The sequence below is a fragment of the Harmonia axyridis genome, chromosome 3, assembly GCF_914767665.1.
Source record: "Harmonia axyridis chromosome 3, icHarAxyr1.1, whole genome shotgun sequence".
NCBI classification, from domain to species: Eukaryota; Metazoa; Arthropoda; class Insecta; order Coleoptera; family Coccinellidae; genus Harmonia; species Harmonia axyridis.
Window position 1 is genome coordinate 30,100,387 of NC_059503.1, and position 16,821 is coordinate 30,117,207.

General features: G+C 31.8%; 2 protein-coding genes across 10 annotated transcripts in view; one reads left to right on the forward strand and one right to left on the reverse strand.

Moving 5' to 3' along the window:
- Positions 1 to 16,821, reverse strand: part of LOC123676762 (trichoplein keratin filament-binding protein) — a 41,440-nt gene that overhangs the window by 1,927 nt on the left and 22,692 nt on the right. The window contains exon 1 of one of the 6 annotated variants that reach the window (XM_045612945.1): positions 2,187 to 2,297. The exons of 4 other annotated variants lie outside the window; for them this stretch is intronic. In XM_045612945.1, coding sequence (XP_045468901.1) covers positions 2,187 to 2,282 — 96 coding nt within the window. In that variant the 5' untranslated portion in view covers positions 2,283 to 2,297. Of the gene's footprint in view, positions 1 to 1,883; positions 2,126 to 2,186; positions 2,298 to 16,821 lie in introns of those variants that run through there. One more of the 6 variants, XM_045612946.1, reaches the window with a different exon arrangement.
- Positions 1,613 to 16,578, forward strand: LOC123676765 (peptidoglycan-recognition protein LB). 4 transcript variants are annotated; one of them, XM_045612960.1, is made up of 3 exons: positions 1,613 to 1,772; positions 15,377 to 15,712; positions 16,317 to 16,578. In XM_045612960.1, exons 1-3 carry the CDS (start codon positions 1,757 to 1,759, stop codon positions 16,556 to 16,558), a joined length of 594 nt encoding a protein of 197 aa, XP_045468916.1. In that variant the 5' UTR covers positions 1,613 to 1,756; the 3' UTR covers positions 16,559 to 16,578. The 4 variants fall into 4 exon arrangements, with proteins under 4 accessions (XP_045468916.1, XP_045468915.1, XP_045468912.1 ...); XM_045612959.1 differs by lacking the exon at positions 1,613 to 1,772 and adding an exon at positions 10,654 to 10,935; XM_045612956.1 differs by lacking the exon at positions 1,613 to 1,772 and adding an exon at positions 11,463 to 11,795.

Consider the following 16,821-nt stretch of genomic DNA (forward strand, 5'->3'; position numbering starts at 1 on the left):
TATACTTTATAATGATATCTGGTGCCATCTGCCAAAAAGTAGAATTATATTTCGCTGAAGTTGTGTCGATTTGTGATGTCGTGACTAAAGTTTCAATTGAAAATTCCTGAGATATTCAAAGTTAATGAAAACACAATTTCTCATCGAATAGCATGTATGGTAAATACGACCTATCGTTGAGTAGCGAAAAAAACTAGAAAAATCAATGTACTTCTTCGATGACTTATAGAAATAGAATCTAGTATCTAGTTAAATTTCTTTCTTCAAACCATAATCACATGATTACCTTATATCACTGTCATTTATAATAAATTCTATTCATTATATAGTGGACTGACATATACCCTTTCCCTTTGGTTCAACGAAACACAAAAAAATAACATAATTATACCTTAGCCGAAATTTTTTTCAGACATTGAGCACTGAAGAATTGGAAATCTACTTTGATCTCAGGGGAAACATGCCCAATTTAATACATATTCACCTAAGAAATTCAATGAAATTTGATTCCAAAATCAATGAATTATTTAATGGGAAAAAAGAAATTCCAGATCCTCAACAAATTTAACCTCTTAGAAAAGCTCCTAGTTTCTGAAATATAACGGGACATTGACAAATTTGTTTTTACGCTTTAGGCATAAGCAGTAGAATATTTCACCTGTATTCATTAAATGGGAAAATAATGTAATCAACTCATAAATATTAACTTTATATTGAAAATCCATCTTCTGCTCGGTACTTACAATAAAAACACAAAATGAAAATCATATTTTACATTCGGTTCAATGAAAATACGACGAGTGCTACAGCCTGTTCACCTTAACACGATGCCATGATGTTACAAATCGTTTTCCATAGTCATTGCCAGACTGAATTTTTTCCACTTTCACCATAAAAATCAACGGCAACGATTGTCAAAATATTTCCACGCTTTGGGTTCTTGAAAATTTGGTACTGAGTGAAAGGTATTATTTTTTATTACGATCAAAATTACGAAACCAAACCCATTTAAAAATAATGAAATGAAAACGTCAAATTTGAATTTCAATCAGAATAACACATAGGCAATAGATACTTGGAATTGATGGCAACAGTAGGAAGAGCTAAAATCCTCTGATTTCTGAACGCTTCAAGTAGTAACAGCAAATTTTTTGTTTGCACCAAAATCTCACTGGGTCATTTAATACTTGCAGTGAATGCGAAACAAGTGAAAGAACACTTATCGCTCATCAACCTTGTTCATTCATTTTATTTTATTGTGAAACATTATCTTTTTGTATTTGTTGAATAAAGGTTATTATTATTAATAGGACTATACATAAGCACTATAAGCAGAGTACGTATAACATTTCAATAAACCAATAGGACACTAGGTGTGACGTCATTTCATAATTAAACTGAATAGAGTATATGAGCAGAGGACGTATGACATTTCAATCAGCCAATAGTGTCACTAGGTTTGACTTCATTTCATACTTAAAGTGAATAGTCTCTATGAGCAAAATACGTATTACTTTTCAATCAACCAATAGTGTCACAAGGTGTGACGTCATTTTATACTTAAAGCGAATGGACTATATGAGCAGAATGTGTATGACATTTCAACCAGGCAATAGTAAACGTTTATCAAACCAATGTTTACCATTCGCCTAGGGTGAAATTTGACGGTAGTGTAGATTTCACGTGCAGAAAGTAGAATTATTCAAATATAACGGAACGACAATTAAAGCTTATTCCAACAGTCTATCAGCGGAGAATGGTTGAATTTAAAGGTGAGCTAGTTTTACAATAAATGGATAGTCTATCGACAGAACGTCTCGCCCTCTCAACAACTGGATTTAATTAATACTCAGAAAATTTATAAGTGAATTCTATTTACATACCTAATATATACAGGTCACGAAAAAATATTAGATATTAAAAAAGAGAATATGTATTTAAATTCTATACTTTTTATATTTTTACTACCAATAAAATTGGATATTAAAGCAATATGAAGATTATATTGAGTAACCGCATAGTTTCGAATTTATTTCAAATTCATCTTCAGTGTGTCTGGAGATAAAGTTGAAATATGTTAGAAACTGCGCGTTACACAATGTAACCCTGATATTGTTTATATCCAATTTTATTGGTACTAAAAACAAAGAAAGTATAATAAACTTGTGTTGATCATAATCAACTACCGAATATAATAGTAACGGTTGATACAATATATAAATTTTGTTTCGTTTTTTCGTGAATGAAGTACTCCACACCGAGAATTTGTTGAAATTTTCCATGTACTCAAGCGGAATGATATGAATACCACCAATTTAGCCTCGTTAAATGGGGAAAAAAAAGAAGAAAGACCCAAAATGTAGGAGACAGACAGAGATCGAAAATCCAGTTTGCGGAAGAGTTGATTGTTGAGGGACTTCCCAAGAACTATTTTTATTGGTGGAGTATTACGCAAACAGATAGAGGGCACGTGAAACAAGCAAAGAAGAGATTACCAACACATACTCGTGGATATTTCGAAACCTTGGCCATGTCCCCTCAAACTAAAAGAGCAACAATGGCTGAAAATTAATGAAATGTTATTCTCACTTATTATCGACAAAATGTGGGAAACCTCGATGATTGCTTTCTTGTTTTATTTCTACACTTATGTGTTCTTATGTGATCTACTTTTTTATAATGTTTCATTCAAGTCAGTATCACAAATATTTTTAGGCTTAAAATTTGATTCTATAGGAGAAAGATGATGAGTGCGCTATAGCAATCAATTCACGTACAAAATAAATTTGAAAGTTATCCAGAACAACTTTTGAAGTAGACAAAACGTGTACCTTAAAAATTAGTGGGTTATTTAAATTTTCTCCTCAAAAGTTTACATAATCGAAAACAAACCAAAATCAAATGAGAAAATGCTGTAAATAAAAAAAACTTATTTTGTATATTTGTTCCAAATATAACCAGTTCAAAATTGATTCCTCGCATATACCTTGGTAAAACATACTTTCAATTTATATAATATACAGGGTGTTCTGATTTGTTTCCGACAAACTGAAATAGGTGAAAGATCACATCATTTTAAGCTAAAAAGTTCCTATGAACATGGGTCCGGAAATGCTTCGTTTCCGAGATACAGGGTGTTGAAGTTGAAAACCTAATTCGCGTTTTCTTTAATATGTTTTGACTGCTTCGAAATCCTTTCATGAAATTATTCCTATTCAAATATTTAATTCAAATTTATTTTGAAAATTTCTAAGGCGAAATGCATGCGGATTTTCTATTTCCCACTAATAAGTAGAAGTGGTATGTTATGTAATTGTTGTTTTTAAGTGTTCTGAATATTCTGTTTCCTGAAATATTGAGTTGTTGGGATGCTTTACGAATACTGAGTTTTTTATTTTCTTCGAAGGTCTGTAAAATCCTATTTCTCTGTAGATGATTTCTTATTTGTATGCTTCGTTCGGGCCTTTGGTAACCAATACCATTTTCCTGTATTTGTTGATAAGCTATTAACTTAGTTAACTATAATTATAATTAATGACATCTAATTCTAACACACTTTAAATCTGTCATTGTGTATAGCCATTTTAAATCTATTGTGGTTGCCATGAAAAACCAGAATAATCATGTCAGATTTATGTCATTAATTATAATTATAGTTAACTAAGTTAATAGCTTATCAACAAATACAGGCAAATGGATTTGGTTACCAAAGGCCCGAACGAAGCATACAAAGAAGAAATTATCTGCAGAGAAATAGGATTTTACAGACCTTTGAAGAAAATAAAAAACTCAGTATTCGTAAAGCATCCCAACAACTCAATATTTCAGGAAACAGAATATTCAGAACACATAAAAACAACAATTACATAGCATACCACTTCTACTTATTAGTGGGCAATAGAAAATCCGCACCCATTTCGCCTTAGAAATTTTCAAAATGAATTTAAATTAAATATTTGAATAAAAATAATTTCATGAAAGGATTTCGAAGCAGTCAAAACATATTAAAGAAAACGCGAATTATTTTTTCAACTTTAACACCCTGTATCTCGGAAACGAAGCATTTCCGGACCCATGTTCATAGGAACTTTTTTGCTTAAAATGATGTGATCTATCACCCATTTCAGTTTGTCGGAAACAAATCAGAACACCCTGTATATAAATAAATATAACCAGTTCTCCAAAAATGTCTTATAGGCACTCCAACTTGAGATGCAAAATTAGAGGAACGGACAAAATCTCAACGAAGTTTGTAGTTCATAGTTGACAGACTATAATGCTCGTGAACATTTAGATGTTGCCTCATCTTTTCTGGACATTTCTTCTTTTCATTTATTGCGATATCTGCACTTTAAGAGAAATAATAGAACTTTGAATTATTGAATTATTTTTGAAATTCAATTGCTTGCAATTTTCGAATGGATAGACCTAGGAAGTTTGCATACCCATCAAAAGTTTAGTCTCGATCTCTTGTTTATATAGTGAAAGTGTCATAATGTTTTAAGTTTCAGTTTAGGTTTTGAAAAAAAAATATTGGTGTATCAACTCACTGTATCGATGTGGTTTGATACACGTATATTTATTTCTTTATAAATATCATTTCACAAGCTTCAAGGGGCGACTTGTTACACAAAATGTTTTTTAAAATTGAAAAAAAAATACATCAAAGGTTTATAAAAAACTCATGGAAAGTTAACGTTTATTCAAAATGCGAAACTGAGGCGCGACATCGTTTAATACTTTCGGCCATTCTCACTGTTAATCTCCGGCCGTTTCGGCCGGTGTAGAGAACACTTACATATACTCACAATATAGTCACATAAAGAACAAATTAATGAAATGCCTTAACAAGAATGGCTCTATATTTTAGACATATTAACCGAGGGAAATGCCCCAAATAGTATCAAAACACCCCGTCGTATAAAGTCACCCCAGTTTACTGAAAAAAAAAATTGTACGTTGTATTAAAGAATGCCAATCGTCAACTTGATTTAATGAATCCCTATTCATTAATATCACGATCCTGAAATTAACGTTGATTGTTCGTTGTTTCGATGAATTATTCATTGGATTGAAGAACTTGGTTCATGAGATGTATAAAGTCGTACATTAAGTACAATTTCAATGAATAGAAATACATTATTGATAGAAAGTACAACCCATCGAATAATGAACCGAACATTGAAATAATAAACATTTCATTGGTTTAATGGAAGTTGTTCCTTGATTCAATGAAAACAATTCATCACTATAATGAACAAATGACATTTCATTGTATAGTATATCCAAAGTCACTTGGAGGAATCTGAATATTTCGAATATTCAAGGGTTGTCCAAGTTTCCAGAAATTCCCTTGGAGCTAGTGAAATTATTGCCTAACAATACTTTCAAATAAACACCGGTATTTTGCGGATCGCGGTATTCACTTCAAAGGGACAGCGATTTTATGGACTAGTTCAAGTGACTTCGGATATAGGTACTATACCTATTAATGATTCTGTTCAGAAAGAATGAGGCAACATCTGAGCTTTCATAAACATTCTCGGCTTTAAACGATTCACTCCACTCCTGAGCATTCAAACTACAATTCAAAAAAAAAGAATCTAAAATAAGAATAATAATAAAAACCTTAAATGAGGAAAAATCGCAATTCCTCACTGTGTGGAGTAGTCTATGACTTCCGGAAAACACAGAAAGAAACGAAATTCGATGTTTGGATTTACTAAATTTAATATTTCATGGATTATAATCAATTTTTCGTTGGGATTGTTGTAATTTTCAATTACGAATTATTCGTTACAATTCTTGAAATGTCAAATTTAGTTATTGAGACATCGAATTTCAGTTTCTTTATGTGTTTCACAGTTAGAAATTGCGGTTTTTCTTCATTTGAGGTACTTCCTCGATAACTCTTCAAGTATTCATTTTAGGTAAGATAGGGTTTGCTTGAGTAACCACCATTATTTTTACACGTAGAATCGCCTGAAATAAAAAAATATATACCTTGAGTTTTGATGAAGTTGAGTTGTCCAAGTTCATGATCTTCTTATGAACACCATTTTTGATCCAAACCGCAAACAGTCTCATAATACTGCGTACCTATTTGCAAAACCGAAAAAGAAAAAAAAATTTCGAAAAAAGCTTTTTCTGCCGAAATATTTGAAAAAAATGCCTCATAGCCACCATTTTTGTCATAAGAATTTCATCAACACATGAACCATTGAATTTTTACCCAAGGTATTGCCGAAATTGTCATCATAAAAGCTATCTAATGATGCAATATATACTGGGAGTGCCATTTGAAATAATAAAGTAGTAGTCTGCTTCCGTTATAACCGGAAATTGTAAAGATCTGAAAATATTTTAGAGAGGAAGATTATTGTCTCAAACCCCAATATACAAATTTCAGCTCAAAATTATGATTTGTTTTCCATAAACTTCTAATAGGCCATCCCGTTGAATCACCCTATATAGGATGGTCCATTTAAAAAAAATAAAGTTTAATATTATTTCGATAATGATCAACAACAATGTAAATACCACCATAACATCGGCCATATCTCAATATCCTTGCACAAGAAAATCTTTAAAAATCGTGGGTTTTCCAGATAATTGAGGCATTTCATACTTGAAAATCACTCTGTATATACAACAATTCTGTGGTCTCATCTCCAGTTTCAAGCTTTTCTCGATTTTTTATTATCTTTCAAACGAATAAAAGATTGTGCGATAGAAGGCAAAAATAAAGCATTGTGTAAAATTTGCAGGGTTTTCCGTGATACCTACTATTATTTTGAAAACTCATGGTGTGACAGATATCTGCAATCATATTTATCAGCCGAGATCCACGCTTATCTGATGAAAATTCATCGAACATCTGCTATTTTCCAATACCAATCATTTCCAACAATCGCATTACGGATAAATAATTCGCACAACCTCTAATTGTAAGAATATTGCGATAATTCAGTCGTAGCGTGACTGTAATCTCACTGGGAGTCCCCTTGTCGGCCTACTCCAAGACCGCGATATGTATATCTACAGCGGCAGTCGGAAAGTCACAGCCAACGATTCATACGTCAAAAAAATCGAACATCAGAACCAGTCGTTCAATAAACCATGGAAAAATTCAATAGATATTGCAAGAACGAGCAACATGAAGTATTTGAAGTTAGAAGTCGATTCAATATAATTCTGAAGGTTGAAGTTACCACAAATTTGTTCACGGAATCTTGATTCATCTTCAACTCCTTTTCGGAAACAATATTATCAAATTCTGAAATAAACTATTAATGAAACATAAAAAGATTTTCATTGATATTATTCATTCATCAGTAATTTTACAAAGAAAGTTACAAAAGTGAAAAGTAACAATATACAAGGTGATTCGAAAATACTTTGACAAATTTCAGGAGGTGATTCCTCACATTATTCTGATATGAATCCTAAATAAATATATGTCCGGAAACGTTTCGTTTCCAAGATACAATGTGTTAAAATTTTATTTTTATTTTCCTTTTTTCAAATAACTTTCGAAATACTGTCCTTAATTGAACGAAAACTGATATTGAGAGGTTTTTTTGAGGTATCGAATTCGAACCTGATGTTATTATTGGTCTCATTGGTAGGGGGCGTCACCTACACCACTTTTTAATTCATGGAGATGCATAACTTTTTTGAACGTACTTCTAGCACATTTTTCATTGAAATAATCGATTCCTCTATCATATTCACGTAAAAAAAAAGCTATTAGCAATCGTTTTATAGATATTTGGACTCGATAATTCGAAGTCTGATAATAATCGATGCGTGTTGAAGTTATTACCATTATTTTGCATTTTTCACAAGAATGCTTAGAAAATAAAGACGTTTGAGTAAGTAGTTTGATTTTTTGTAGGGGGCGTCACCTATTCTATTACTGTTTCCTCGTTCGAAAATTATTTAAAAAACGAAGGCAATAAATAAATAATAATAACTTTAACACCTTATATCTTGGAAACGAAATATTCGGAAATATATCAATTAGGACAATTAATATTGAAATATTGTACGGAATCACATCTGAAGTTTGTTAAAGTACTTTTGAATCAACCTGTATACAGATCTCGCAAGACTAATAATATTCATTCAGTACGTCCTCCATGGCAAACTTTGGCAGATGATAATTGAACATTGTTTTCCTATGAACACAAGACCGATTTGTTTTCGTTAAGAAGTTAAAAAAAATATATTATTATCAAATAAAAATAAATTTTTTGTATAAGTCAGAAATATGTCAGAATTTTAAACATTGTATCCACCTTCGTCAACAATAAACAAAAAAATTATTCGAAACCTCCACCTTCGGCCTTACATCGACGAACTGAAGATTCCAGTACTCGGTGAATCAGATTCAGGTATTTTCTTATTCGGTTTGTTGCATCTTGAATTCCATGATTTGATTTTAACATGATAGACAAGCTGCTTCATATGTCCCCATAAATAAAAATCTAAAGGATTGAGATCCGGTAAACGAGGTAGCTTTATTCGGGAAACCTTCATTTAACCAAGCACCTACTTGTCTCCCTCTGTTTTGGTAGTATGCGATACGATATGCAAATGGAGCCACATGGAAGAATGTTGAGCTCTAGATCAACAATGAAGTCAAAAGTTATAACATATACTGACATCAAATCCTTGTTGCACTTTCCACCCCAAACGCAGGCACTAAAACGTTGCAGAAATCGTCTTGCTCTAATAGTTTATAAATTTTGCAGTGCCCATACATATGATTATTGTTGATACCGTAGTAAGTGAAACAAGCTTGTTTCACTTACTACGATCTGACGTAGCTGTCAGATCAGATGGCAATTAAAATAAATCTATTATTTTGTACATGTTGTTGAAGTAACCATCGACAAAATTCTAGTTGTCAATCAACTGGTATTTTTGTTAGTTGGTCTGCTTACTAATTCGAACATGAATATAAATTATTTAAAATTCTTGTAACTTCTAAACGAATCGAGCCTACGTTCAAAGGAAAAACAATGTTCAGTATGAACACAGCTATCATCTGTCAAAGTTGTAGAGCACGCTGTATATTTGAGATACTAGCCACAATATAACTCAGGTGCAAAAAAACGCAACAAGTTGATATTTGTTAAAATTTGAAGTCTCGTAGTTTTCTTGCTTTCAGCTTGATTTTTGAAATTGTTTCAGCAAAGTGTAGATAAAATTATTAATTTCAACTGGCATATTCAATATTTCGCTAAATGCTGGCTCAGTAGTCACTATATAGGGTTAATCAAAACTTTGTTGTTTAACCTCAATTTTGAAACATTCTGTAGAATAATTTCGTGATAAAATTTTTTCAAATTACCAATTTTCATCAAGAACCATTTCTTTTAAACATTTCGTTTTTTGATTTAACTTATAATTAAGGGACAAATAAACACCAATAAAAACCAATTTGAAGAAATGTTGAAATTTTTACCATATGGCTTTGGTCATTGTGTCATAATGGCAGTTCGAAGCTCAATCAGTTCAAAATTGATTTATGCGAACTTATTGCATTCAAGTAAAAAATCAAAACCAATTGATTCAACTGTAGCGTGCATACGTGGGTTCATACTGTTTTAGGTTTCGAATAGAATCTTGATGAAAATTTTATTTCTCAAATTAAACGGTTGATGACAAATTCATTTCTCTCTTGACAATAAACTAGTATGAAAGCCATGAACCAAAAAACATAATGTTGAAAAGAAATGGATTAATTTTTTTTTATTTTTATTTCATTATTTTTTATTTATTCATTCCTGACTCTTAAACAGCAAAAAGCTGGTATCAGAACCTACATTTACATGATATATCTCATAAAAAATAATATTTCTTAAATATAATTCTTAGTGATATATGTTAATTTGAAAAAATTTCACAACGAAATGTTACACGCACAGGATGTTTCAAAATTAGGGTTCAACAAGAAACTTGTGATTAACCCTGTATACTGACTAATAAACCAGCACTCAACAAAATATTGAATATCATTTAATCTACAGTTCACTGAAAAAATTTCGAAAATTGAGATAAGAATAAGAAAACTTCAAATTTTACAAAATATCAATTTGTTTTTTTTTGTACCTGAGTGTAGATAGATTAGATATCACTCAAAACCAAATGAATTCTGAGTTCATGTCGAGTTTGAAGAATATGAAAATCTGAAGTAAAAAAAAAATGAAGTAGGAATTATACATTTTTTCAGTGGAACGAGGTTATAATTCTTTCTTGAATCTTTGATTTTCCTTATTTCTGGATTGTATGTTCTTTGAACTGTTAGGTAATTTATTGAAAAAACGATGAACCCTCAACAAATACAAATTTTACAACTAATAGATTTTATTTCTTTGCATACGTATGCTTTTATTTCCATTCAAACTTGTAAAGGATTCGAAACATAATTAAAACAACTCGTAACGATTTTTGGTCCTTCGATCCGGATTCACAAACTCGAAATCATAATATTACATGAATAAGTTCTTTGGCGGTTTCGAACCCTCCTGAATCGATCTAACACAGTCGTCTACCCTTCCATTTCTACTAAAATACCGGCAAAATGGAAACACCGCCGAAAGCTAGGCTATAAAGGTGAGTTACCATCTCATATACGTTCACAGCTTGAACACCGTTTGTTAAGTGACAGTGTGTCGGTAAATTATATATTTTCGCGCGAATGATTCACCAAATAATTCTCGCTTAAAATTCGACTTCCTCTAAACGAATAATAGTCAATCGGAGTTAATGGATTTAATGACCTGTCGATTATAAACGAAAATTATAAGTAAAATGTTGAGGATTAAAAAAATCGAGGTGCACCTGCATCATGATCGATCAGTTCAGAGTGTGATACTATGTACTACTGCTTATGGACGACGATAATTTTGGTCGAGATGGTTTCAAGTGAGTTTCAGATATGAGATAACCGACACTGAATATTTCATACTAATGTTTTTATGATTTTCTTAATTGATAATTTAATAAAAAATTATTTTTGTTAATCAAATATTCGAACAAAACTACTAGCTTTAATCAATCATTTCACCATATCATAGTTTATTTTATTCGTACAGTATTGTCTCTAAGGAAAGCTTACAGCTGACGTCTTACAGCGGATGAAAAGCCTTGTTTTAGGTTCTTCAAAAAAAAATTAATTTTTTTTCTTAACCTGTTTCGAATATCACTCGTCTAATACTTTCAGAAGTTTAATATAATAGTTAATTCGTAAAATTTGCCTATCTTCAATTTCTATATTGTTTCGTCATTTTCTTATGCGTTGCAATAATAATAATTTCTTTTCAAGTTTGGGAATCAACCAACCAAAATGAGCATTACTCCCTCCAAAGGGACTTTACTTCCACCTCTACATCCTCCACCTTATCTGAATAAATTCCGCAACTTATAAACGTCAACGAAAATAAGGGGATATTTGCTGTTTATCGTCGGAAATACCAAGAGTCAATTTTTTTTGATATATCGATAGCGATTTCCTTCTTTTCGGGATGAAAACAAACCAGTACTATTTTAACGGGGTATATAAGAGGGTATGAGCCCTTGTTCACGGTCAATTATATCTCAGAACTTGCTACAGTTAAATCACCCATTTCCGACTTGCGATATTGGTCAAGGTCGGCGCCATCTTGATTCTTCTCTTTTTTCCGGTAGTTCTTCAGTGAGTGTGAACGATAGTCTTTGCTATAAAATGTCTTTTTTTAAATTCCTTTTTGTGGCGGCGATAGTTTCAAACGCAACATTTATTGAAGGTGAGTAATTTTTCCGAATGTCGAAGAAAAGTCATCGCGAAAAAGAATATAACGGTAAAGATATCGAAAAGGTAGAATACCGCATCAAACAAATGATCATGCCATCAAAAAATTCCATTCAATAGCAGATCGAAGCGAAAGAGTTACTCATAGATCCTTCAAAATACCGGATCATGTAGGTATTTTTACGGATCTTCGTATGGAATAACTGTATAATAAGATATTTGATAAATATTTAACTTTTCAAAACTTAACGGAATCTACAAAAAATAGTTACATAAAATGAAACAAATGAAATCTTATTATAACATTTTAATGTTTTCCTATTATAGTAGTAGTAAAAAAGTCATTAAATTAATAGATATCGATATAAAATATCATAATAAATATCAAACAGCATAATTAAACTATGCGATCTAGGACTAACAATATTCAGAATCATTATAACCACACTCCAAACACTGAAAGTTAAAATGGATATAGATTATATATTATATTATAACGTCATACATTTACAATATTTTCATTGTCAACGTGAAATTTTTGAAAAATTTTTTTCTCCTTGAATTCTTAATTCGAAGCCATAGACATTCAAGAAGTATATCGAAAAAAGAACACACAGAACCGACAAAGCTGAGATTTCGAATGTTGATATGAAATATCAATTTCAAGCTCCCAATGGAACCATATAGCAAATTCAAGAAGAATATCACAAGAAATACCCAATACTTATTTCCGTGATCACAAATCTGATCGGTTTGAAGTATGTACATATGATAACCATTTCAAGCTTCTTGCAATATTTCGTATAGATAGCGTAAACATTTTTTTTCATAAATCGAACAGAATATTTTTTTAATGTCTACAGCGAAAAAACAATTTTACCCGAAATTGATCAAATGTTTCACGATTCTTCTTTTATTTACACCTAACACGAATATGAAAACGGAATCGAAAAATATTGAACGGTTCCATCCAAAATTTCTCCTTCGGTCCTCTAACATAACTGAATATTTTGATTAGTTCAAATTTACATTTCACTGGTAATACCTCAAGGTCGAATGTTCGACTCTCAACAGAGATTCATTGCAATTACAGTGGAATTTTTTTGTGATTTTTATTATCATACGGAATGTTTCGACACCCCAATTTCAAAATTTTGGCACACATATCTCAACCATTTTTTAACTCTAACAATTATGTTAGAGGATAAATTTGGATGACTTCAATGAAGGAACCATTTGATATTTTTCTATTCTTTTTACATATTCGTTTTAGGTATAAAGAAAAATACAATCGTCAAACTGCTTTCTTAGAAAATTGACTTCATTCAGAAAATAAAATTCAATTCAGCAACCGAGGAAAAAATCACGAACATAGAAGGTTTTCTGCCATTTTGAAAAAATTTTTTTCTGAATTGAACACCTAAAAATACTGACCACACTCAACCAGAATACTGCTCAGAAAACGAGGTATATTTCATAAGGCAAAAATGATTCTCCCGGTGTCATCTACAACAATTTATAATTAAATACCCTGTATAGAAGACCCATTCCAAGCTTCGTGCAGAATTTTATGTGAATAGCGGCTTCAGAACCATTAATAAATACAAGAAGAATAAAAAAAATAAGAAAAGTACTGACGTTCAGTAGCTTCTAAGCGCTCATTGAATTATGCGCCAATTAACCCTTGGAGATCACATATAACTATACAGTTGTGGTATCCTAAGGCACAATTTTCGCGTGAACGAACAAGAGCTCAAAAACTGCTGTTTTCATGTCAGTCCTAATTTTTTTTCCGAAGAAAGATCAATAGAATGAGGTTGCGGACTTTTTGAATCGTATTTCAGATTTTCTGTAGAACATAAACTGGGGAAACTTACTACTATTATTATTGCAAGGGGGAATTTTTTTTTCTGGTATAATTTCGAAGATTTATTGAATGAATCTAAATTGTTTCTAGGAAATACATTTATCAATTTCGACAAAAATACGACAGTGATTTGTACAAATCAATTGTGATAAACCTTCTTGTCCAACGAAAACAATTTGTTATCTTTCCGAGCGTAAAATTATTAAAAACATTACAGAATTACCAGAAGTAAATATATTTATCATTCTTATTCTATGAAAATTGTCAAGAAAAAAAACCGAATTTATTCGTATGAACTAAAAAACTTATTGTTCAGTTTCCATTTTTAGGATCTCTTGAATGAATATTTTATGGTTTTTTCTTCAGGGCATTTTGAAATTCCCCAATCACTAGGTATAGTGCCAAATTCCTATCTCAATTACTTGAAAGATAGCATTTTTTCCTGTACCTACTCAAGTATCAACCGACAACGAAATCTATCGTTTCATTATATAACAAAATTGTAACTGATAAAATTACAAACGTAATTAGGTATCTGAAAACAACACCAATACCTATAATCAACAGTGTAATATTAGACTACTACCCACATGTGGAACATAATATGGGCTATTTCTGCTTACTTACTTCTTTCCAGAGGTATGAATTTAATTAGTATTCTTCAGAAGCTTCCCATATTCATTCAAGCACAGAGAGGATTTATTTGATTGATTTTGATATTTTTTCTTATATTCTTCTTGAATTGTCTTCAGTTCTCATAATGTGATCAGCATGAAATTTTGCAAGGAGCTTTACATAAATTGTTATTTAATATCAAACACAAAATAAAACTCCATCGGAGTTGTAGATATTGGGTAATTTTTTCGATATTCTTCTTGAATTTTCTATGGTTCTGGTAACTCCATCTACAAAAGCTTGAAATTATTGTTTTACATCCAAATGCAAATTTCTAAATTAATAGGAAAACAAAATTTTTATTGACGAAATGATGTGAGTGATCTGTTCAGTGAACGAGCGCTCAAAAAGGGCTACAAATAAAGCTACTTCAAGATACATTACTATCATCATTTTCAGGAAAAATGAAAAGCAAATCCTTCCAAATTATATTCAAAAATTATTTGTATAATATAGCTACTTATTTTAGCAATGTCATGACGTCACCGATGACGAATTTGATATGCTAACTGTATCCACCTTGAAAACGCAAATGAAACTGGCAGATTATGTTGTCAATGTCAACCCTTTGCTATATTGCCGATGCACTTCTGACTTTGCGTATTTATATCATTCATAATGAGAATTGGTCTATGCTGATTTCGATTCGATTTACATATGCTACACTCATGTTTATCAGTATTTGTATAAAATATTGATTTCATGAGAATCTGAATGAATAATAACTAGTGTCCAATAAAACATGCGAAATAGAATCTCAAAATTGGTTTTGTAAGCAAGTAAAAGAATTGTTGTGACACTATGACAACAAATGTAGAAGGTATTACGAGGAAAAATAACTATTTTTGGTTTTAATTAAAATTTCCAGTTGGTAATCTAGTTTATACACATTTTTCACAAATTGTTCAGGTGAAGAGTCAAATAACATTGATTGAGGTATGACATATGACAATTAATTAAAACTTCGAATGTCTACTATCAGATAATTTTTAACCTAGGTATGCACCCGGTAAATCCTTTTTTTTCGATTTTAGGTTATTCCTTATCAAACCTGGACATAGTAACGCGTGACGAATGGCAGGCCAGGCCGCCAAAACTTGTAGAACCGATGCCAAATCCAGTGCCGTACGTCATCATCCACCACAGCTACCAACCTGCTGCCTGCTACACTCCAAAAGCTTGCATCAAGGCAATGCAGTCGATGCAAAGATTCCATCAGGACGATAGGGGTTGGAATGATATCGGTTACAGCTTTGGAGTGGGAGGTGATAACAGGGCTTACACGGGGAGGGGATGGTCGGCTGTCGGAGCCCACTCCCCCCACTACAACAACCGCAGCATCGGTATTTGTGTCATAGGAGATTGGACAGGTAAGTCTGGGAAATCAGGTGGCCGCCACCCAATTTACCATCCTTATCCTTCCCTTTGAAATACAGAAATCAAAGGCATTGAATTTGCTAGAGGAAGTTTTGTTTCATTGTTATGAACAGGTGCGTTCAGAAAACCCGATCGTTGTATTTCAAGCAGTTGGAAATCAGAAAAAATTCATTACTATTCAATAATGAAACAAAAAATTATGACTGTCCTATTTGTAAATTTCTATTATAGCTTTGTAGAATGATTGTTAAATTCATTCAACTTTCATTGTGGTCACAGTCGTGATCAAATATTTTCTGTGTTCAATTCCATTCAATTTTATGTTCAACATAATAACATCCACATATGTGATTATACTACGAATTCGCTCTGGTTGGTATTTCAGATAACATGGCTGATTTTTGTATTTCAATCTTTATATTATTGGAAATTATTATTATCACAATGTTTAAATTAATCATTTTTTTAAGAATTCTTCCATTCTCTAAGTCCTTTAATTCTTCGATTCTTCAATACTATCATCTAGTCTATTATGAACGCTTGATCTTTCACGAAAATTCGAAAGAATCACCCCCAAATACTGTTTTTTTTTTGCAGAAAAACTACCCCCAACGTCCCAACTACAGACGATCAAAGAGCTCATCGACTACGGTGTACAAAAAGGCATGATACAACCGAACTACATGCTGCTAGGTCACAGACAGGTCAGGGATACGGAATGCCCTGGAGATGCCCTGTTCAACGAGATTAAAACGTGGCCTCATTGGATACCATCTCCACCCAACGAAGACGTACAGGTGGAAAATGTGAACAGCGGGGCCAACGCTGTATTACTTTAGTAAATGACTAGGCAAATTAAGATTTATTTCATTCTTCCACATTTGGACCAAAACACCCTTCCTCGTTTCAATATTTACATCATGCTCAAATCATGAAAAACTTTGCACCTTTTTTCTCTAAGAAATTTCTTATTTCTGTACAAACATAATCAGAAAAACATTTCTCTCAAATTTTAATGACATTAATTGAATTTTGCACGAACTGGTATTTACTCAGATATTGGTATACATTTTTCTTCAATGGAGCACAACATTTATTTTTA